This window comes from Antechinus flavipes, chromosome 4 (assembly GCF_016432865.1).
Source record: "Antechinus flavipes isolate AdamAnt ecotype Samford, QLD, Australia chromosome 4, AdamAnt_v2, whole genome shotgun sequence".
In the NCBI taxonomy this organism is placed as follows: domain Eukaryota; kingdom Metazoa; phylum Chordata; class Mammalia; order Dasyuromorphia; family Dasyuridae; genus Antechinus; species Antechinus flavipes.
The window spans coordinates 410,146,980-410,172,113 of record NC_067401.1 but is presented as its reverse complement, the minus strand read 5'-3'; the positions used below and the strand labels follow the sequence as shown (position 1 = coordinate 410,172,113).

The 25,134-nt window shown below is 32.5% G+C and overlaps 1 protein-coding gene across 2 annotated transcripts in view; it reads right to left on the bottom strand.

Moving 5' to 3' along the window:
- EDEM3 (ER degradation enhancing alpha-mannosidase like protein 3) overlaps nucleotides 1-25,134 on the bottom strand; it is a 55,983-nt gene that overhangs the window by 4,881 nt on the left and 25,968 nt on the right. The window contains exons 7-20 of one of the 2 annotated variants that reach the window (XM_051998785.1): nucleotides 23,324-23,458; nucleotides 20,850-20,955; nucleotides 19,431-19,528; nucleotides 17,170-17,295; nucleotides 15,779-15,862; nucleotides 14,064-14,147; nucleotides 13,599-13,723; nucleotides 11,935-12,100; nucleotides 11,491-11,645; nucleotides 10,527-10,680; nucleotides 9,004-9,198; nucleotides 6,369-6,534; nucleotides 2,803-2,988; nucleotides 1,388-1,435 (exon numbers count right to left, since the gene is read on the bottom strand). In XM_051998785.1, coding sequence (XP_051854745.1) covers nucleotides 1,388-1,435; nucleotides 2,803-2,988; nucleotides 6,369-6,534; nucleotides 9,004-9,198; nucleotides 10,527-10,680; nucleotides 11,491-11,645; nucleotides 11,935-12,100; nucleotides 13,599-13,723; nucleotides 14,064-14,147; nucleotides 15,779-15,862; nucleotides 17,170-17,295; nucleotides 19,431-19,528; nucleotides 20,850-20,955; nucleotides 23,324-23,458 — 1,828 coding nt within the window. The remainder of the gene's footprint in view (nucleotides 1-1,387; nucleotides 1,436-2,802; nucleotides 2,989-6,368; nucleotides 6,535-9,003; nucleotides 9,199-10,526; nucleotides 10,681-11,490; nucleotides 11,646-11,934; nucleotides 12,101-13,598; nucleotides 13,724-14,063; nucleotides 14,148-15,778; nucleotides 15,863-17,169; nucleotides 17,296-19,430; nucleotides 19,529-20,849; nucleotides 20,956-23,323; nucleotides 23,459-25,134) is intronic. The other variant, XM_051998786.1, reaches the window with a different exon arrangement.

Genomic DNA, 25,134 nt, shown 5'->3' with positions numbered 1-25,134 from the left:
GTTTTGAATGCTGTAAAAAAAAATTGGTTAAAAAGTGCTGAAATTCCATCCATGACTTCTTGCTGGCATGTGATGACAGAAAAAGCAACAGAAATAAATTACTGTGCACAATGAGGAAATTAATAATTAACAAATGCTTAATTAGAAAAAATGTATAAAGAACCAATGGGTTCTTCCCTGGGACTTAAAGAACATAAGATTTCATATCTCCTTATTTAAAAAAAAAAAAATTCAGAGAATGAGATATTAGGAAAAGATGCAATAGTGCACCATATGCAAATGTTTTCTTGTTTTTTTCAAAACAAGGAGTAGACACATACCAGAAACCAATTCAAAACTGAACTGAAAATTATAATGCCTATTCAAAATCAGCAAGGTAATATTGAATAATATAGATTTAAATTACTAAGACAAACTCAAAATTTATATCACGTTTTGAGCTGAGAAAGCATTTTCCCCTCACAGAAATCCTGTATAAATATTACCTTCCACATTTGGGAGGTTGGGGGAGGGGGAGGGGAGAGGAAATTGAGGCAGAGAGGTTAAACGATTTGTACTTGTACACAGCCAGTGTTGGAGAAGGCATGTGAACTTAGATCTCCTTATTCTAATTCAACACCAAAGGCAGTGCTCTTCCTAGTAGTATACTGTGCTGCCTATCATTCATGCGGGTCTAAGGGAGTGCAAAAATAAGTTCTTCAAATAGGCTTCACTATAGTGAGAGGAACAAATGAATGACAACTATTACAATGAACTTCCTTTAGTGACAGACTGTTAGAGCAGGAAGGAACCTTACAAATAAATCAAAGGACAGAGTTGCCCCTCAATTTAAAATTATTTTTCATTATTGTCAGTCATGCTATTCTTTTTAATCCACAGTCCTATGGTGTTAATTTTAGTTTACTACATGGATAAATATTGAACTATAATTATAATATAACATAATATTGATCCAATTATGTAAATGTATGATTTACAGAAAGTAAAAATACTAAAATAAAGATTTTTCAAGAACAAGGAAATTTCTTATTGTAAGACATTAAAAAGCTATTTTACTACATAGAGGAATACTGCTTAGGAATCCTTTTTTTCTACTACATAGATTTGCTCACATCCACCCTGAGACTATGAAAACACTATCATCTCCAAAAAGGACTCATTGAAAAACAGTACATTTTTTAGAAAAAAAAAAAGGTTAAAATTGCAAAAGAATTTTTTTAAATACTGTAATAAAAATTGGTATTTATACACAAACAGTAAATATATTCATTAGTTACATATACAGAGAGTGGTGAAAATATCTATTTTATATATGTATATATAATGTCATTTTTAAAAACAGCATTCAACTTGATTCATTAACTTGAGGACTATTCAAGATACTTACTGCTATCAAAAATGTAGTTTGGAAGCATTTTACCTTTAAATATTGTTGCTGAAATTCCAAGAGCAGCAGAAAGGGTAAGGGGAGAGGAGAAAGAAAATGCATTAAATAATCAAAAGCAAGAATTAATTTACCTGTGTTTGATGTAAATGAACTAATGAATGAAAAGGGATAGATCCAAGATTCAAAACAAGTGACCACGAAGAAATCAACTTAACAAACCACTTTGTTTGTTCTTACTCACTAGTAAATATTAACACGTAGGAAAAAATGTCAATTGATAATAATTTAAGACCATAACAGAAATAAATTTTCCACTAGACCATGATCATATCAGCATAGAGAATCTAGTTTATGAAGTCTCACCTGAAAAACTACTCAATTTAAAAGCTCCATTTGGATGTTTATTAAGAACTCTAGGGTAAAGAAATAATCACATAATTGTAAAAATATGTATAGAAAAACTGCACATGTTTAACACAGATTGGGTCACTTGCCATCTAGGGAAAGGGGTGGGAGAAAGGGAGGGAAAAAAAAATTTGAAACACAAGATTTTGCAAGGGTAAATGTTGAAAACTGTGCATGTTTGAAAATAAAAAGCTTTATCAAAAAAAAAAATCACAGAAGTAGATATTTATAATTCTTCTTGACTGGTTAGAGTAAAGAACAAGACATGAAGAACATGTGGCCTTATTTGAGTCAGCAGTTCCTTGCATTCTGAGGACCACAGTAAAAATGTGTCTCCCCTTTGGATTATAGAAATGAGTAAATGATACATGTGACATCAAATGATGCTTTCAGATTCCTAAAAAACTACTTTAGTCTAAAATAAAGAGCTCAGTGGCATTAAAAAAAAAAGCACATTGTTTTGGATTTCAACCATAAACTATTTGCTGTTGCATCCTCTTTGGTAAGAGCTAAGTTTGTTGCAAAGCTTGGCAGTCAACAGAGTAAAAGTTATATTTCTATTATGAAAACCTAAGATAGCTAGTTGATGAAAAGAAGTCTTGTGAGAAGGAACTATAATCCCATTGACTTTAAAAATTCTGTCATCTTGCTAGCAGAAAATCTTCTCACAAAAGAAGACTGAAAGAGAAGTAGACTCAGTGAAGTTGGATGAGGAATATTCTATATGACTCTAATCCCCTGTGTTTGTAAAATAGTATTTCATATATATATATATATATATATCTCAAAACACTATGATTACTAACATTGATGAATTATAATTTTTTATAATACTCCTAAAAAACTAGAAGGCAAAAAGGAAAGCTTATACAGCTTATTTTAAGCACTAAGATACATAGTACTTTTTAAACAATATTTTTCAAACTTTACAAAGAAAACACTGCAACTTACTTTGTAATCAATCAGAGCTAGTATTGACTTGCATAAGAAACTAATGACTTTGTCCTTACCTCGATCTTTTGCTTTATCAGAGAGAAGCACTTCTACCTCCTCATATTCCTTGATTGCATCCAATATAATATTTCCTTCTTTGTTGAATAAGAACAGCATGGGGATTGTAATGTCATCTGTATTCTTTCCATCACCAGCCATCTGGAAAAGAGGGGCAGTGTCGCTACTGCTCCCCTCATTGTCATCTACCCAATGATAAATATAGTAAACTTGAAAACACTTTTTCATAAATACATGCACCCACCATGATTTTTGTCGTTTATTTTGTATACACAACTGAATCAAACTAGTATTATCATAAAACATCAGAAACTACTAGCTTAAAACTGTCTGAATGGGTGGGTACCAAGGTTTACTAATTTCCATTTGTTCTAGTTTCCACTTTTATAAAGGACAAAATAAAATGAGTCTGCTCCCCTTTACTCAATGATCAATGACTGATGAATTAGTCACTATTTTTGAGGGGGAAATAGAGGGAAAATCCAGTGGCTCATCTTCACATTTCTAGTAGTTGTCCTTCAAAGTCATTTACATCTTATTTTTACCATGTTCCAACAACCTTGGGTGACAGAAACACTGTACAAGAATAGTTTTCATTTCTTCCCTAGTTCTGTAGCAACTAGTATGGAATTCTATAGAATAGATATGAAATAAAATAACTGAAGAAATTTAGATGTTTTGCATTAACAAGTGCTATGCTTAATAAGGAAAACTTTTCATTCACTAAGTTCTAAGATTTTTCTTAGGTAGTGAAAGCAATTTTTAAAAAAGAAAAAGTGATATAAATGTTCAATATTTTATATTTATAATTAAGCAATTTCATTTATACTATGTAAAAATGACAAAAAACTAAGTCTCTAATGAAAACGACTCAATGGGGAACTAATAATAGAAGAGTCAGACTAGGAGTCAAGAAACTCATGGTCAAAAGACAGCTCTACCATTTTATTTGTATGACTTTGAAGTCAGTTAAGTTTTATGGGCCTCCCTTGGCTTCAAAAGGAGGAAGTTGAACTAGAAAATCTCAAAAGAGTTTTTCTTTTTCTCAAGTTACTACATGAAATTTCCAGACACTACTTAGCAAACTAATTCATTTTTATCACCTTCAAATGAAGTCCTCAAATTCTATGGACTTTTAAGTTAAAAAAAAAAAAGAGAATTTAAATATTCTATATTTTATGAAGTTTAAATTAAGTTGAAAATGTACAAGAATGGCAATATGAATGGCAAAAAAGCAAATAATCTAATAAAAAATCAGCTCATTAAGAAGTGAGGGCTACCACTGCTAGACCACTAAAAAAAGCTTCTGAAGAACAATAGGAAATGAGAGAAATCCCATCCAACTAGAAGAGAAATCCAAGAGTCTGCACTTAAAAACGAAAAAAATGAAGAGAATGGAGTTTGCAGAGTTAGCCAACTCTAGCAGTGCACCAGACTCTTGTCTCCTGGCAAGTGTTCATTAAAAAGGCCACAGTAATGCTAGGAATCTTTGCAGCTTCATTTGTATGGAGGGGCTAACTTTCTTCCCTAACAGGATCACTGAGCTGATGAATCAGGGGATATACCACACAGAGATGGTGTTGGTAAGTTTAGCAAAACATATGACTAAATATTTCCTACAAACAGGAAAGAAAGCTAAAGGCACAGTCAGAAGTACATCTGGAAGTATTGAAATGGCCCAAATCAAATAATAGTTAATTATCATCCACTCTCAACCTAGAGGGAAGTTTTTAGTGGAGTCCCTCAAGATTTGTCCTTGATTCTGCGCTATGAACTTTCATCAATAACTTGGATAAATGTATAGATGGAATGCTTCTCAAATTTGCCGATGACTAGGAAGGGCAGTTAAAATGTTGGGTGGTGGATCCAGAAGGGCAACAAGTAAAGGCTCAATTATTACTTCTTGCATTTGCTTTAGAAGGAATTCTTGTGATCTCATTTGTGTGTGCGCCTCTCCAGGCTCATATACTTGCTTAACTGCAGGACTCAAGGCCATCTTGACCTGGCTTTGACCCCTTTTAAGTGCCAGTCCGCAGACTGGCAAAGACTGGGGAGGACCAGGAACAGGTATCCTGGATACAGGTTGGCAAAAAGGTGAGGTCGTATCACTAGAGGATGCCAAGTTTCTCCTTGGATCCCAAGTTTCTCCTTGGATCCCAAAAATACACTGTCCCTTCATGTACTGACTGATTTATTTGCCTTTTGTTTCCTGAGTGTATGCAGTTTCAGAGCTTAAATAGAGAGTGCTTAGCTACAAACCTTAAGCAATGGTGTCTCTCTCTTTTCTTGCTTCCATGGTCACTGTGAGAGTCAATAAAGCTGGTCTATCTTTGACAATTCACAAGTGTTCCTGCCTGCTGCTCAAAGAAGCCACTTAGCTGGGCTACCTAGGTCTACCACAAATTGAGGTTATCTAATATGACATGTATTGCTGAGAACAGCAAAGTTATTCATAATTGATTATCCCACAATACTGCTATTATTTTGTACACAGTATATTTCACTTTGCATGAGCTTGTTAAGGATATACTGTGGAGGCTCTAAGAGAATGCCCTTTCATTTAGGCATGGTTCTTAACATGAGCTCATGGAAGTCTTTCTAGGTTTTTCTGTTGAGATCCAGCTTATCACTTTTTATAGTACAATAATATTCCATCATAATCATATACAATTTATTCAGGCATTCCCCAATTGATGGACATCTCCTCCATTTGAATCCTTCACTTTTCCCCCCTTTCCTCCCTTAGGTTAGATTTTTTTCTTTCTTGCTTGTTTTTTTTTTTTTTTTTTTTTTTTTTTTTTTTTGGTGAAGCAACTGGGGTTAAGTGACTTGCCCAGGGTCACACAGCCAGGAAGTGTTAAGTGTCTGAGACCAAATTTGAACTCAGGTCCTCCTGACTTCAGAGCCAGTGCTCTATCCATTGCACCAACTAGCTACCCCAGCCCTAGGTTAGATTTCAAAATTGATCTACCTCATCCTGTCTTCCTCTTCCTCTGCTTTTTAGCTCACTCTTGTCCTTGTCCAAGCCAGTCCTTCTTGTACACCTGCTCCTGTCTCTCTCACCTCTTACAGAAGTTTGTTTCATCATTTTTCTATTCCTTAATGTCTGGGATATTGCTTAGGAACATTCCTAAATTCCCCCGCTGTTTAAAAACAATTCACTTGACTTTACTAACCTCTCAAACTATTGATGAGCTAGAGCTATAGTAACTAGCAAAATAAAATCTGAATGAACCCATCAAAAATCTTTCATACCAATATGCTGGTAAGTTCCTTTCCACCCATTGTGATGCTTAAAACTGTTGAAGGTAACGGGACATAGAAGTATGCTTTTGTTTAAATGTTCAAAGATGTGAGCTTCCTGTAACAGTCACTGTATCCTTAATGAGACCTGTTCTTAGTGACTACCAAAAGCTATCCCACTAGCAAATCCACTTACAAAAAAAGGTAAATGAACTTACAAGCAAGAAATTTAATAAGGTGCCTAAAAAACAGTAAATTTAAAGGTCTTTAAAATGATGTGCTTAACTATTCTGACCAAGTAACAAGAGAGAAAATTGCTTACCAATAACAATGCCACCAATAGCTCCAGCTTTTTGGATGTTCCGAGCCTTTTCAGCAAACATACACTGGCCTCTTTGCATCAAGGCAATTTTCCCCATCACCATTTCAGGATTAGTAATCTCTGAACAGCCATTGTATGGTTTACTGCTTGCAACAAATCCTCTTGTCTTGAAATATATAACAAGTGATTAAAAATATGATTAGAACAAAGAATTTTGACTAAGTAATTCAAGAGTAATCATTAAATATAATATTTGAGGCTTTCTTCCTAAAGAAGGATTCAATAGAACTAATTTCATTCCCATTCATTATATCATACTTGTACATTTTAAGCTAATTTTTGGATTATATTACATCACAAGAACAAACCAGAAAATATCTTGTTTCAGAGTTATTATTTCCATGACTGTGTTAGTCCAATCACTGGCCATCTAATACATCACTCTGCACAGACTAGGTGTTCAATAAATATTTGTTGGGTTAATTAACTTGGATTGCAAATAGGATCCTGACAAACTAACCAGAAAAAAGCAACCAGGATGATAAGGACTTTAAAAGCAGGTTATGAGGAAGGATATTCAACGGAATTTTGGATATTTAGCTTTGAAGATGAAGCTAAAGTAAGACATGACAGTTTGCCTTGAAACAGTTGAAGGCTAGCATGTGGGAAAAAAAGAAATTTCTTTATTGCTCCAGTGAGAAGAATTTCAGCAGAAGTTATTTCAAAAAAGGAGACTTCAGATTAATATAAATGTAATGTGAGATTCTATATATTGAATTCAATTTGGTAAAATCCAAACATTCTCTATTCTACTAAAAACATATCAGCATTTCAAGAAATTGTTTTTATGAAATTTCCAACTCAATTCCCCAATTCCCAACTAGTTTTTAAGAAAACCAAAATGAAACTATGTAAAGTATATAACAACTTTGAAAAATAATCTTCAAACCGCTTTAAATACCTGGGAGGTAGGATGGTACAAAAAAGTACAGGATTTGGAGAAAAAAGAAATTAATTTCAAATCCCAAAGGGGGCACTTTTGCTATCTGTGTTACTTTAGGCAAATCACAATCTCCCTAGGTCTCAATTTTCCTCACCTTTCAAATGAGGTAACTGGATAAGAAGGCTTCCAATTTTTTTTTTTAAATATCCTATGACCTCAAACAATGGTGAGCTCACTACCTGAACAGACTACTTGATTTACTTCTGAACTTTCATATGTAAAAGATTTTGAAAAATATATATTAAGTATATAAAAAGGTATAACAATAGGAAGATCCTTCATAAAAAAAAAAAATGGTTGTCGTTAAGCTGTGAATTTAAGTTAAAAAAAAAAAGTAACTGCAAAGAAAGGATATAATGTGGTTTAAGAGCACAATCTATGATAAAGATCATGGATTATTCTCAATATAAGCCTAATATTACATAGCTAGCAAAAAAGGAAATATAATCTTGAAATTCACCAATAGAAGGATGTTTTCATTGTTGAGATTAATATGTTATAAAATAGATAATCTACATTACTAATGACTACATTGGTCTGACTCCATTTTTTTCAGTGAAACCACATCTGAAGACTTACATTTTTATTAAAGATGCCATATTTTAAGAATACTGAAAAACCAGAATATATACAGAGGAGAATATCCAAAATAATGAAGGGACTCCAAACCATTTCATAGGCAATAACTGAAGAAATTAAGGAGAGGATCAGTATAGAGTAAAGAAGTCCTGAGGCAGGTTAGGAAAAGGAGATGGAGGAAAGAACATAACAGGTTTTTTAAAATATGCTGAAGCTATCACATATTAAAAAAAGATTATGTTTGCTTCTTATATAGCTTCAGTACTAGGACTAACAGCACAGTTGAAGGTGATGTCTATTAAGCTAGGATTATGATTCAATACAAAAAGAAATTAACAACCAGCACATCAAGTATATTAAAACTACCTAGAATAAAGAGATCCTGACTTACTTCTTTATTTCCTTCCCTGATTGTAAACAAAGTAGGCACTGCCCAGAGTAGATATTTAAAATATGTTAAATGAATAAATGAATTAAAGTTGTTCAAAAAGGAATGAGATGACTGATCACTATGTTTCAGAAGCCTTGTAGAAATTATATGACTCCTAAGAATATTTGTTGGTTGACTGGTAATGCTGCGTACACAAACAAAAAAGTTTCTTTAAAAAATAAAACAAACTGTTAAACAACCATAATTTTATCAAATTTCCTGAATGCTTCAATAACATTATAAAAGATTAACTAGAACACGAATTGCCTAGGCATTAAGTACACCTTAACTTTCTATATGATAAATAAGGCCAAAGACCACTTAAAAAAAAAAAAAGGAATCATATTCTCTATATATCATCCAAAAGAGCAGCAAAGAAGGTTAAAATATGAAAGAGGATTTCCATTTAGGAGGTGCAGAAAAGCAAATTTTTAGGCAATAAGTGACAAAAATTACTCTGGTGATATTTACATTTTTAAAAGTTTAGCACATTCAAATCTTAATTTTTAATTTTTTTGGATTTGTGAACATTTAGTATTTTTGTTAAAACAGAATGTGGATGGTATTTGAAAAAAATCAAAAAGTATTAGATACTCGATAAGATGCGTGTGATATACACATACCCCTGATTTGTGTTTAGACAAGTCCATCCCAAATTGTGCTGGCCCTGCAGTCAATACTACCCTGCCAAAAAATGGGTGGGAAACTATTTGAACAGCTCGAGGTGGTAACTGTTGTTCTTTTTGTTGCTGACTAGACAACTCAATCATCTCTTGCATGAATCGCAAACCATCTTCAGCATCAAGTGAACTTGCAGCCTAAAATGAAAATGAAACAGCTTTAGATGGGAAATTAATGACCTTACATGTTCTACAAAAGATTATTTTCTGGTGCTACTGATGCTGAACTCTATGCTTTTTTCCACATACTCCAAACACATGTATAATCTCCCCAGTATTAAGAATAAAAAATACTTCTATATTATATTACATATTTTCTAAAGTTAATCAGTCTGGATTTTTTTTTTTACCAGAAGCCATCAATAACAGGACAGAAGAATTCATTTTTGAATCATTCTTTATTAGGGATGGAGTATCATGATTTTCATATTCTGCTTTCTTTTGTCTACTCTACTAATTATACCAGAAGGCAGAACTATGAACAATAGATGGAGTCACCAAGCTCCATTGTGTGAAATAAAAATTTCCTAAAATTAGGACTATTCTAAAGAAAAATAGCTTGCCATGGAGAGCAAGGGAGATAGAAAGTTTCCTCTCTATAGGTCTTCAAACAAACACTGAATGAATACTTTACAGGAATGTTGTAGAGAGAATACAGTGTTTAGGTACAGGCTGTTCTAAATGGTCTTTAAAGTATCTTCCTACTAAAATTCTATGACTGCTTCTCTTAAAAAATGAACCCACTGATTTCCCACATAATTCTTCTTTGCCTGGGCTATATGCTGACATCCAGCAACAACAAAAAACTATCTACATATATATTTTATTCAAACTGAATATATTAATAATGTAATTCAGGGGCTCACTTAAAAAAAAATATTCCTAAATGCAAATAGTTCTGAAGTACAAAATATAGTATAACTGTTAAAATTTTATTCAGCAAGATATTGCAAAAAATACTTTTAAGTGATGAGATTAATATAATTTTATAAAATGGACTTAGTACTTAACAGGCAAACCAAAATATGCACAAAGAATTTAATATTTCTGAAAATGCAAGTTAGTTTAGTTGTTTTGGCCCAATGAAGGAAATGAAAAAACAACACATGTTAAAAATAATATGTATAACACATGTAAAAAAACCAAGTAACAATTCCACGGCCCATACTCCTTTTTTTTTCCTGAGACAACTGGGGTTAAGTGATCAGGGTCACACAGCTAGTAAGTGTTAAGTGTCTGAGACTTCAGGGCTGGTGTTCTACCTACAGTGCCACCTAGCTGCTCCTTTCCTTAACTTTCAAATAAAAAGGCTGAACTAAGATTCTAATCCAGTACACAAAATTTCACAATTCAAATGCCATACTGAAACTTTCAGGATACCAAACAGTTTAATTGTTTTATTTAATGCTAATAAAATATTAAAAAGGTATTGAAAAATATTTTTAATTAACATAGCAGGGGCTTACTTGAATTGCATGCTGGACCAACTGCACTCTTCCATCTTTGAGATGAATCAAACTAACTCCCATCTTTTTTAAGATTTCTAAATGCTCAGGATTACTGGCCATGAAATCTCTGGCTCTCAGTGGGGGTTTAGGTCCACTGCCAAAGCTCTCCTCTCTGCTAAGAATAATAAACCAGAATTACAATTATATATTTTAAATAGTGAGAAACATATATATAAATATATATTTTCTTTAAATAATGGCAAACATGATTATGTCTATACCCAAGTTCTTTTGCCTCAGATTATCAGTGTGATTGCTGGAAGTGATTGAGTGAGTTGCCTTAGGTTTGTTTAGGGGATTTGGGTTTTTTTCCCCTTTTAATGAGTAAATAATATTCTCAGGATTAAAAATGACAAGAATGAACATAAAAAGATAACTGTCATCAACTCTCAACAATTCCATCACAAAGGCAATTTTTTTTCTAAATTTATAAATAGAATGTTTATCGGTGACGTGTATTTATCTAGTCCTAATCTGAATTGTAACTATATGCATTTCACTTCAAAAGTGTGAACTCCTTGAAAGTGAAGACGTTGCCTGATTGATCTATCAATGTCAGTTACCACAAAGCAATCAATAAGTATTTCCTGAATGACTTGGTGAATGGACTTGACAAAACTATACTGCATAAAACAGAGCTACAGAAAATAGTTACATATTAATAACTCAGTTATTCATTTTTCAATTAAAAAATGATAGCACTAACCAAAAGAACCCCAATGTTGCCATTCATATATTTCTATAAAAAAATAAAACTTTTACATTAAAAACAAAAATAAAGTTACCAGTTTTAAACCATAGAACTGTATATTTCCCAACAAATCATTATTATTCTAACCATTTTCCTAGTTCCCTACCAGACATGACCAGCTCCTTTAACTATTCAAAATTTCATATCGATTTCAATGAAAATCTATCTTACACTCGGACAACACCTCGAGGACAGCTTTTATCCACCACATTTTTCAAAGGTTCACGAATGCTCTGGGCATACATTGGATCATTTGGGAAGAGAATTTGAGTATTTGGACACGTCCAATCAAAGTTACTATCATCTAGTTCTGTATATTCTGTAGTCTGTAAGAAAACAAAAGTAAAAAAAAAAAAAAAAAAGGAATTAATCACTCCTTTAACATATCATGATCTAATAAAATAAAACTTTAACCAAGAAAGATAACACTCTCAATAAAATACTGCAAAACAATTGGCAATAAAATAAAAACTTTTATAAAAACATACACACAAACTATATCTAAGTGAGAAAAGAAAGTGTTACAGTGAAATTAAATAACCCCATTAATAGATTTATCTTTTTGGCTACAAGTACAAATGACAATAAAATATTTAACTGAGAAAGGTAACTCACTGTGTTTTTCTTAGAGACTGTTTGATTTGTAGTAGAGAGCCAAAGAGGTAATAGATGAGCTTCTGTTGTAAAAATGTAATCTTCTATATCAAAAATAATATCTTCTTTATCAGCAAATAGGAGATAAAGATATTTAAACATTTCAGCCAAGAAGAAAGAGTCCATTCTAAATATAAAAAAATACAGTATTAAGACTTCCAAATAGCTTAATAGCCAATGCAAAGTCATTTTTAAAAATCCACATGCAAATCCTATTTAAAATTTATAAGGGAATTCTTAAAAAGTTCTAATGATCCCAGAACGGCACTGCCAATCTTAGCTCTAATTTTATTTTGAGCCAAAAAAATCAGAATGAATTACAATGCCATAAAGGTGAGAAAAGAAGGGCAAGGTCTGCTTCTTCTAGTCCTACTAAAGAGCATAGGAGCTAGGATTCAAAAGCCCCTGTTTTACCGTTTCTACTAAAGGTTTGTTTATCCATCATGTGACAACTACTAATCAGTCAGTCACTTTAGCTTCAGACTTAGTTTTACTCATCATACAGCAGAGACAAATCATCTGACCTATGCTGACTTCCTTAATGGTTTATTCCTTTGCAAATACTACCATAAATCAATGAGAAACTATTAAAATATTCAAATCTTATTTCAAATGTCAAAAGAAAATGCTGGCGAATCAAAAACCACACAATTGGGACAAAGTTACAATAACAATTTCTTATGGGGATAAGCTATTCCACTAAACATCTTATCCCTATTCCACTACGAGATGAGATCCCTTAGCTTATAGAACTGTGTCCAACATAAATCTCTGAATGAAGGATTCTCCCATGAGGGATGCATATGCATTTTGTGGACTTCATTTGGCTGCTTAGTGACTTTTTTTGTGTGCTAATTTCTGGATCTTCAGTTGTAGTCTGGCTATTTGATCATGTTAACCCAAGTACATTTTCACACAAAAAGCACTACAGACTGGCTGAATTTAAGCCCTTTCTTCACTCTGGTCCAAGTCATTTACTTTCTCTGGGTCTCAGTTCCTCAATTTGCCCCAATTCGAGATAAAACATTCATATTCTCTACCTCACAGAGATGTGATAAAAATACTTGACAAAGCTCAAAATTCTATATGTTAACTATCATTACCATATAAGAATGTTACCACACATAATTTTCTACCACAGCACATTTTGTATTATTAAAATATTCTACCACAGAGTCTCACAGAACAAAACTTACCAGCAATTTTTTTTTTTTTTTGGCTAAACAACAGAACAAAAGGAAGACTAAACAACACTACCCACAACTAGGGATAAGGTGATTAAATATAATGCTGTTTATCTTGTGCTAAACTCATTATTTAGAAAAACTACTCAATTTCAGATCACTTTTAAACACTATTTTGTTTCTAAATGTTAAAAGAATAGAATACCCTCATTTTTGATACTCATATTGTAAGATTTAAACATTATTTTATTAATCACATATTAATTAATAAACATTAAAAAATTATTAAGTTATTTCAAAAAGCATAGAACTGGTCTCCAAAGAGTTTATTTCCTTAAGTAAACTTTGTCAATGTGGTAAAATTTATTTAAACATTAATGCAAGTGTTTTAAGTAAGTTAAACATTAACTTGAAGAAAAAGGAAGGCTAGGAGCATTTTACCTATCCTCATGACTTCCAGTACGAACATCTTTCATGGCAGCAAACCCACAAGGCACTCTAGCATATTTATTTAAATTTTCAATAAGTGTTTTCCCTACTTCGAGGTAGTAAGGATCCCCTGTAGCCTATTAAAAAAACAAACACACACACACACACATATATATATAATGTATAAAATATGCCACATAAGTAGAATCTACTTCTAAAAATAATTTGAGTGCAGTTAAACACATAAAGTTTACCACATTTCTTAAATAGACAAAAACAAACTGTTCCACTTTGGATGTATGGATAGAACAGATGATGTTATCTATGACATTTTCCAATAACCATGCGTTAAACAGTGACACATTCACCCAATGAAATATTCAATAAGGATTTTGAAAATTCAACTGTCACTGTCAAATGGCAAAATACATAAAAGTATATGAGGACATGAGGAAGAAAGAAAGAAAATTATCTTACTTTATATAAGAAGTAGGTACTTTCTGCAAATTCTGGTCTTAAAGGATGCTGAGCCCAGTGTACTCTGAAATCTGTAGTAAAAGCCTAAACAAAATTTAAACATACTATATAAAACTTGGATGTAAAAATCCACAACAAAATTAGCAAAATTAGCAAATTCTAAATAGTTTTGAAATAGCTTAGGATACTACATACTCAATTAAAAACATAAACATATTATGTATTAAGAGGAAATAAAGGATTTCTTTTTTTAAAAAACTTTTGATCCTGATTCAAATTTATAAGATTAAGATAAATGGTCAAAATTCAAAAGAGAAAAAAATCCAATTAATTACCCTATCAAAAAAATGCCCTGATAAATGAGAAAAATGTAATTAAAGCAATTTTGAGATTCTACTTCACAGGGTTTATTTTGGTAAAGATGACAAAAGAAGAAAATGACCAACATTAGAGCTACTGCAAGAAAACAGGTCTACAAATGCACTGGTGGAAGAGCTGTGAAATGGTTATGACCATTCTGGGAAATGAATCAGAACTATGCCCAAACTAATCTGTACTATTAATCAATATATATTTGATTACAAACTAACGGTATTCTATATACTATATCTACAGAGCCTAAACTTCAAAGAAATAAGAGGACAAGGATTTAGGTGTGTACAAAAACATTTACAGCAACTATTTTTGTGATAGTCAGAAACAGGAAATTAAGGAGATATTCCTATTGGGAAATGGCTAAGTGAATTGTGCCAGGTGCATGGAATATTATTATGCCATAAGAATTTATGAAATAGGCATCTTCAAAAGAAACCATGAAGACCTCTAGGAAATGATGTGGTAAAAAGTACTTCCTTGCCATTCCTCTATAAGCCATTCCATCTCTTGACTTCAGCAATTTTCACTGGTGGTCTCCCATACCTAGAATTCTCTCCTTTCTTCTCCTCTCTACCTCTTAGCATCCTTACTCAGCTAATATCTCACCTGCTACAAAAAGTATTTCCTGGTCCTTCGTAATCTTAGTGCCTTACCTCTGAGATTAACTCCAACTATTGTGTTTGCCTCTTCCATTAGACTCTTAGTTCCCTAAGAGCTGATACTGTGTTTTTCCCCCTTTTTTATATATTCTGCAATTAGCAGAGTGACTGGCACATAACAGGCACTTGATAAATGCCTGTTGATTAAAGTGAAATAGGAGACCAATTTACATAAACTTCAAGAGAGTTTTCGGACATATAGTGAATGAACTACTTAAGTACTTCAAAGAATTCCTCCCAAGCAGCTAACCAAATAGTTTTAAGACAAGACAACTTAGATACATTTTTGAAAACTTGAATTCTACCTTTTACTAGGAATTTTAAAGTTGATACTAAAAATTACTAAAAATTAAGTCTAGTGGCAGCATATTAAATTGGTAAGATAGTTATCATACACATAACTTGTTATTAAAAATCAAATCTAATCCAACACCAAGATTTCACAGAAACAAATAGTTGTTTGAGAAGAATGTCAAAAATATATACATGTAACTGTATAAAAAACTGATGGCTTCTCTCATTCAGAGGAATCCATCTATTAATAATGCATGATTGTGAAAACATGAAAAGTACAAGTTTAAATAGAAAACAATTATACTATAATATCTACATCATCCACAAAATACTTTTTTTTTTTTAAATAAACAATATACTGTGATCTCTATAATTACTGTTACTTACTTCTGGAAGAAAATTGTGCTTTTTTATCACCTGATACAACATTTCATGAGTTTCAATAGCAGGTCTAATATCTCCTTTTAAAACCTAGAAGTCATAGAATAAAAATATAACACACATTTTGCCAGCTAAATAATCTGTGATCAACATCATGCAAAACCACACAAATTAATTTGCTCATTTTTAAAAAATGTGAATACCAACTTTTTTGCTTGAAGCCTTTTCATAGGCAACTCCTAAATCCATGTGATCCTGTTTATCTTTTAACTTGGTCTAAGCATAAATATTGTTGACTCTCTCAGAGAAGACATTAGACTACATAATATATTTATTGGTGACCTATTCCAATTTCGAAAATATCAACAGAAATCAAAAACTAACGATGGGATATATCCATCTAGAAGACTTAGGGTTTAAAAGTAGTTAGGTTAGCTAAGTTGCTTTAAAGTATGATGTTATATTAATACCAGGGTCATGAGGTCAATCCCTATGGGAAATGGGTTGCAATGGAAGGTAATTTATCCACATAATTAAATACTGGATACAAGAATCAGAAGGACTGGGTCTGAACCACAGCTTGACTGACTGCAAATTTGAAAATATCATGTAATATCTTTAAATGAGGGTGTTAAGATAATTTCTAAGGGTCCTTTTCAGTTCTAAATCCTATGCTCACATAAAAATCAAATCTGATCTGACTCCTTCCTCCACCTATCTTTCTTTCAATGGCACCATCATTCTCTGAACTCATTCATGTCCAAAAACTTTCTTCTTCACTCCCAAACACAGTAACCAAATATTGCCTATTCTTCCTTGAAAATCTCTCTGCCCTGCATTTCTTCTTCATTCTTATTGATAGTATTCCAGGCCAAGTCTTTAGCACTTTGTCTCCTCAGTAGCTACAACTACCAGACAAGGCAAAGAAAGTTCTCAACAACAAAGTCCTTGGCACCATTTAAATGGTTAAATATCAGAAACTCATGATTTTATGAAACTTGAAAGAATATGAATTACTCCCTACCTTGCTGCTACACCCTAAGAACCAAAGGACCACCCTAGTTTGTTTTTTTTCTAATTTGTTCACAGCAAATGTACTTGTACTACTTAATAAGTGCTTTTTTCATTCATTCATTTTATTCATCCAAATGAAGACAAGCTATTATTACTGTCAACTCCTAAAGCAACAAAGGAGTAATATAATACCTAGTACCTAGCATTTGACAATGGTAATCTGCTACTTCATTTACATTCCATTACTGTTTACATTAAAAAATAAGACTGAAACAATTTTCAGTGACTTTTGTTTTTAGAGAATGTGAATTAATATTAATTGTATTTATTTCATTTTAATGGTATGATTTAATGCAAATTTTAAATACTCAATCTCTCTTTACCTGCAAACCTGGAAAGAAGGCAAGCAAAGAATCCATCCAAGTTCGAGCATTTAGCATTGGCTTGTGGATGTGCACATCAAGCAGAAGAGGGGGCTGACTGATATACCTCATTATGGCATCATAGTGCTTTAAAAAAAAAAAAAAAAAAACATTTCACGAAAGAAGCGCAAGAGAAAGAAGAAACAGTCAAACGAGCAATTCTGGACAAGTTGTTTTAGTTCAATGAACCTCAGACATTCAGATTACAGAAATATCTGGGAAAGAAGATGAGCTCTAGAATGAGAGACCTACTTCAAAACCTGCCACCAAAGTTTGCAACTACACAGCACAGAGTAAGCTCTCTTTGGACATCATTTTCTTTATCTGTAAAATGAAGGAGTTCTACTAGATGGTTTCTAAGTTATGTATTATCCTAATGTTGCAATTAAAAAGCTTGACTTTATATCCTAAATGAGAAAAATGTATAAAGCTGAATTAACTTCAGTGCTGAAAATTTAATCATTTTAATAGAATCATTCCAAAATAAAATATATCTTCCTATACTTTCTTAAACCAAGTGTATATATACACAAAACAACCTATTTGTTGTTGATGACCAAGGTTTCAATAATATTAACATAAATTTCTGTTATCATTAAAACAGGAATACTCTCAGGAATACCTTCTAATGAAGTGCTTGTATACTTGGATTCTTAACCTGAGGTCCATGAACTTAAAGAGAAATTCTGAATAACTATTTCAATATAAATGGTTTGTTTTGTAATCCTAAGTATTTTTATTTTAATGTTTAATAGGATTCTGAGGTTTCCAGGATTTGTTAGACTGACACAAAAAGTGATTAATTAAGAACTCCTGCTTTTGATCAATCAATTATTCTATATTGCAAGCTTGCTTTAGTGCTCTTCAATCTCTCTGAAGCTAGTCTCATCTGCCTGCCTGTCCAAAGGCTGGGGTTCACTGCCCATGTTAATATTTCTACTTCTTTCTGCTTATTCTGATGGATGGGGGTTTTCTGTTCCTTTTCCTTCAATTTCTTTTAGGCTAAGAAAATGTTTTCTTAATGAGAGACAGTGTGATAGGCTGGACAAAATGTTGAATAGTTAGAAAAGTGAGATCCTGATTCTGACACCCCTTAGCCATGTGATCCTGAGCAAATCAACCAATGTCCCAAGTGTCACAGGAAGTTACTTATATCTATCAAGTCAAGAAACTAGGAAACTAGGAAAGAGTTCCTTATACTGACACAATGCCGCTGTAAATCTAACTATATCCTTCTAACATCCTATCAATTCAGTAGTTTTGTTGTTGTTCATTAACACACAGATCATTTGGGTTGTAAGAAAACTGATATTTTAAAGAAAATACTTTTAGTTTGGGAAATATATTTACATTTGATTAAAACATTAATTAAATTAAATTTGATTAAACATTTAATTAAAATTTATTAATTTAAATTAATTAAACATTTAATTAAAACATCTGATTAAATTTTTTTTTAAAAAACTTATTAAAAACCTAGATTGTGGGACAGCTAGGTGGCACAATGGAAGGAGTTAGGAGGACTTGAGTTCAAATTTGACCTCAGACACTTAACACTTCCTATTTGTGTGACCCTGAGCAAGTCACTTAACCCCAAATGCCTCAGCAAAAAAACCCAGCAACAACAAAAAAACCTTAGATTGCTTTAAATGCTGAAGAGACTCAAAATACTTTAAGTCAACTGTATGAATTATTATAAAGGTGCACGATGCACAAAAAAATTTTGAAAAATATTGTCAATATATGACAATGTTTGTCCCTATGAGGAAACATAAAGCAAAACTAGCTCAAAGTTCCAAGAGCTAGAATGTAAAATAATAGTTAGAAGGAAAAGGTTAAAGAGGTAAAGTAGAAAAGGTCATTCATCTCATTATATTCCTTTCCTACAATCAAAGAGAGAGAAAAACAATAAGATTAAAGTCCATCCATTTTCCCTTTCAGCAATTCTGATAAAAAATCTAAAATTAAAAAAGAGAGAGAGAGAAAGAGAGAGACTAAAACTACTGACTAAAATTAATTTTCTAGAATATGCATTTCAATCAATCATCGATTAAAAACCCTGGTCCTTACATCACCAATGATAACTGAGTTACTTGTGTCACACTTATGTAAAAAAATCTGCCAAAATTTCATGACTACATAAAAAGAATTCTGTCAAAAATTGACAAGTACTTTACTTTAAATCTAAAAATTTTACAAATTTAAATGGTGAAAAAACTTACTGTGTTAAATCTTTCCAGAAAACTGTCATCCCCAAGCAAGACATAGGCTTTCAATAGATATTCATAATATGAATCAATTCCTGCTCCAACTCCACTATCTACAAAAAACAAATTCAAATAAGCCTATTCAAAACAATTGTCAAAATGATGCAAAATGTAAATGAGGTTACTTCAGTACTTAACAGAGGATAAATGAGGATACTGGTATGTTAACAGAGAAAAGGGAATTGTTAAGCATATAAATAAAAATAATAACAGATATAACAGTGAAATAATTTTTAGAGATAATTTGTGATTTTTGTGGGAGAAAAATGAATAGTGTCTCTCTGACAACATTTCAAAATTGAGAGATGAAAGACTTGTTTACAGAGATTACATGATTAAGAAAAAAAGGACAAATTCTTAATAGGACATTAAACCAAAGCACCACTAGAGGGCACATTTGTGCCTTTTAAAAGTCTCACTTTTTATGTTACAAGGACTTCTGTAATCACCTATTAATTCCTCTAAAATCATCTTGATCTTGTTTATCAGTCTGGATTTTTTTTGTTTACTAGATTACTAAGAAAATGGGGATTCAAACAAAATTTGAAAGAAGCATTCCTTCTCTATTTTCCCACTTCTCTTCAACTTCCGGAGTTGGTGAGAGGTGGCACCAGGCAAAAGAATTCCTCCCAGAAGAGGAATGCTCACGGCATTGCTTAGGAGATGCAAATCCTCCTCACTTTTTTTTTTTTTAAATCAAAAAAGATTTGCTGACTGAACTATATCTGGAGATTCATATACACAAATCTTTTGCTGCAGCCCTCTGGCTTACTCAATTACCTAAACAATGACCGAAATTCCCATTTCTGACCTTTTACGTGAACAACTTAGTAAGGCATTGTCTTTTTCCCTCAAGATCAAACTGCCTTTGTGTCAAGTTCAAACTCTGAAATCTCCCACCTTCTCTATTAACTCCCTTCATGTAAAATTCAAATAACACAACTATTCATAACATTCATTTGGCTTAGATTTTAAGTCTCATGAAAGCAAGGACATAACTCATGCTTGGTATGTCCTTAGGATCCAGCACACTGGGACTAGAAAGTGTTACGCAAATGTCACCAGGCAAAATAGCAGTCAGTAAGCTCTGGCACTAGACAGAATTGCTAAATTATTAAGACTAAGTATACTTCTTACTACATGAGGTGAACTGGGATATAAGGACCAATTATAATACTTGAAAAGCTCCAGCTATCTTATGATTTTGATTCCAGAAATGGTCAGGCAGTTTTAAAAAAAAAAAAAAAAAACGAAACATAAAACACCTATAGCTAAACTTCCAAACGCTGCCAAGGAAAAGACTAATTCCATCACTTCCCAAAATATTCTAAGGAAACAATGAAATTGTGATGAGAAAACCTGCAACTTACATACCTTTGCGTACCCAATCTCCGGTATGAATATTAATAGTTACTCCTACTAAATTACTGCTGCGCTGTCTTTTTTCCCAAAGAAAGTCAAGGGCTTTCCGAGCATATTCCTGAAATAAAATACATACATGAAAACTATAATTTAGCAATCTAGGAAATCACATATATGATATTTGAGGTCTCTTTAAGAGAATGAAAAGGGTTGCAATTACTAAAGAATTCCTTTCAACAATCAGTTACCCATGTCAATTAAATGGGATTAAATGACAAAAATGTAGTTTTCAATGATTAGAGAAAGATGGCAGAGATTGACAGTTCTGCAAAGATGAATTCATAAATTAGTTTACAAACTTAAACAACATTATTTATCCTCAGGTTCATGTATAATAAAATAGTGCAGCTTATTTTATATAGATATTTATATTTATTGTTATTTAACAATAGCTGTGTCAGCATAGTTGATAAGAGTAGCAGACCTGGTAGAATTCAAGAAGTCTCATCTTCCCAAGTTAAAAAATGACCTCAGACACTTACTAGCTATGTGACCCTGGGCAAGTCACCTAATCCTGTTTACTTCAGGTTCCTTATCTATAAAATGAGCTGGAGGAGAAAATGGCAAGCATCTTTGACAAGAAAATCTTTAAAAGAATCATGAAGAGTCTGATAGAAAATAATGGTTTAAGGTTTGTGAAGCACTTTACCTGTTGTCCATCATATGAATCTCACAACAACCCTTTGAAGTAGGTATTATAATCATTCATATCTTCATTTTAGTGATTAAGAAACAGGCTGAGAGACTTTAAAGTGATTTTTCTGTGGTCCTATGTCTAGTAAGGTTTGTATTCTATAACCCACTTAGTTCTCTCCTTCTCATTTCTTTCCCTTTGTTAAAAGAATGGCAATATTAAAGATGAAAAACCCTATGAAATAATGATTACCATTCACTATTAGCTTAACTAAATTAGCCTCTTAAAATAATTCCCTCTACTCAAATACAAATAACTTTTTACAGATGTTACTTTGTAAAAAAAATTGTATTTCTTAGGTGGGCAACCAATGAAGTTACCAGAAAGATGACAGAGACTGAAATGTCAAGTGTCAAGAAGTCAGAGCCTATTTATTTCAATTCCAGATAACCTAGTTAGTAGCAAATGAATAGATGAATCAGGCTTCTAGATTATTGTTTGAAAATTTTTAGATGACTCCTTGCTCTTACATGCATTGAAAACTAAATAAATGCTTTCATGTAATATTTTATTATATAACAAAGCCTACTCTGACTTACTGAGTCAAAAGTCCTGTAGCCTCCTGAGTATACTTCAAAATTAAATTATGTTTCTGAACTTTTAAAATGTCAGTCTGCTTCTCATTTCCATTTGATAAAATATACGTTGCTTTAATGTTCCTTGGTAGCATGCATAATAGGGAAAATCCTAACAAAACATGCAACAACTCACATTTATCTTTTAAAAACAAGCAATACAATTATCAGCCCCATTTTACACATGAAAAAACTGAGGCTTAGAAGAAGAAAATCATGGGTCCAGGATCACAGAACTAGGACCTAAATCTGAATCTAGATCTTCTGTCTCATTTGAAACCCAGTATTCTGCCTACAGCACCAAATACACACACACTCACACTCACAGACACTCTCTCTCTCTAGATAGATAGATAGATAGATATGTATATGTATATACTGTCTCTATACAGGTCACTGCTGTACTCTCATTACTTGCTTAAGCAATTGAAAAAGTTAAGTAGAAGAAGCTAGGTGGCCCAGAGAATAAAGTACCTGCTGTACAGTCAGAAGGACATAAGTTCAAATCTAGCTTCAGACACTGTAGCATTTCCTATTTATGCAATGTACAAATCACTTAACCCCAATTATTTTGTCAAAAAGGGGGGTGGGGGAAAATCATGGGTTTTGCAAGTGATTATAACAACTACCAACTCTTGAAATGTTAAATCTTCTAGGTAACAAGAAAAAAAAATCTTCCTTAGGATAAATAAAATCTCTTATTAGGATTGTCAAATTAAATTTTCCAATCAATATATAAAGTACAAGCTTTCTGTTTTCAAAGATTTGCGCTCCAAAATTTTTTGAGGAGGAATAATGATCATAAAGAACAAGAATATAAAGCACAAATACTTTATATGTGACTTCTGTAGAAATTCTCAGCTGTCAAGGAGCTATTGACAGGAATAGGATTATGTATCAAAGTTTAAAAGATAAAACCTTAACTTAATAACTACCCTCTCGAGAAAGCACAAGGTTACTTTTAATACAGCTATATCCTTACTGGTTGGCAACATTCACTTTTACTTAGCATACTTCTATGTGGTAGGATTTAAATAAAAATTCCACTAAACAGAGATAAAAAACTAAACACAGCAGTGTTATTCAACAGAATAATGAAATAAAAAAAAGTTAGCTAGACCCAATACCCAAGAGATCAAAGATCTTGAAAAACAAACCTCAAATATTGATGTTCCTGTGAATCGACTTAGAGCAGCAAACTCAAGAATCAAGGTACCTGCACACGCAGTACAGGTATCCGTTTCTGTTCCCGTTCTAGCTTCTGGTTTTCTCATGCCAAATTTTAAGTTAATCTAAACAAAATGAAAAGAAAAGCATTTTAGCAATAAGGATACATTAACTCTTTGACAAATGACTACTTTATTTTTCATAATGGCTTTATTAAACTATGAAAATCAGTAAGTATATTATGAAATTTAATCCAAACACCTGAGATGATAATCCAAACCCATTGGATGATATGCTACACAAAATACTCAGAGGCTGAGAATTTTAATTCCTTCTTCACCAAAAGCAAAGTTCAACTAGATCTTATATGAAGAAACTATCTCCTAGAACCGATATCAATGGATGAATTACTAATAAAACTATTCAATATAGAGTTAGAAACTAGTTGAAACTAGGCCAGGTCTAAAATAAAGTTAGATTTAAGAAACAATTTAATTAAAACTAAAAATCCTCTCCTTAGAACTACTAGCAGTCTTTTAGACATAAGTGGCGAAATAATCTTATTGTGATAGTGATGAGGCAAGCTGAGATTTTAATATACTGAGTTTTAAAAATTTTAAACATTATCCTACCACATGATATAAGTAAAAAAGTATTTCCATTTATAACAATGTCTCAAAAGGATGATCTAAACATACTAAACCATAAATTTTCATTAACCAGAATCCAAATGATCAAAACTCTCAATTAAAATTCAGAATTTCTACAGCATCACATTGTTAGAAGGAAGGAAAATTGAGAACAAGTTCAAATTAAGGAACCAAAAGGAAAAAAAAAAAAATCAAACAACTTTGAGTAGCGAGAAGAAAGTCCAAGAGAACAGTTTACAATTGTATTCCCTGATCACCTCCAGGTGGCTGCCTTCTCTGCCTTGTTTTCAGCCAAGACCCCGGGAGTGGGGAAGTGGCTTAAGCTACTATCCCCTTCAGTTGGGAAAAGCTTAATAACCCACAAAAGGCATCTGGTACTACTCAAACCTTCAGGCTAACAGCTGCTCTTACTCTCAAACCAGGAAACCCCTCACCACAAAGACCATGGTTTACCTTCTATACTAATAGTACTATCAGTAAGAATGTATGACCCTCAAAAGCCTAAGACTTGCAATTACAACAAAAAGCCATTATAGTTACCAACATACTAAAGTAGCAAAGCTCATTTGTACAATTTAGAAAAAAAATGCAAGTTTAAATTTTTTTGACTGATCATTAGCTATGAAATTTAATTAGGAGTAATATCTTATTTCCCCAAACATTCCAATTAACTGAGTTTTGGGGGTTTGAGGTTTTTTTTTTTTTTAACTACAATTAGCTATCTACTGACTAGAGGGCACAAATCAAAAACTAAGACACGGTTCTCATGCTTGGAAAATTTCAAAATCTGACACAGATACACAGAGACAACTAATATTACAAGGCAATAACCAATATGCCAAAAGCATTTTATATTTTCTAAAGCTCAAAGGAGGAGGGAACTTTCCTAGGTCAGGAGAGGAAAGCAGAGGGGTACGAAAGGGAACAGAAAGAGAGGACCAATCTGTATGCAGAACTATTTACAATTTCAGTTCATTAAAATTAATGAAACAAAACCAAAATGCATTTCTGACCCCAGGAAGCACTGTGATTTTCACCCAAGAAACCAGAAAGATTAAATGCCTGATTTGCTTCCATCTAGAGGTTAGTCAGTACTTGTTTTCTTGACTATGCCTCCAAGAACTTAGAATGGAGGAGAGCCTGACAGTAGC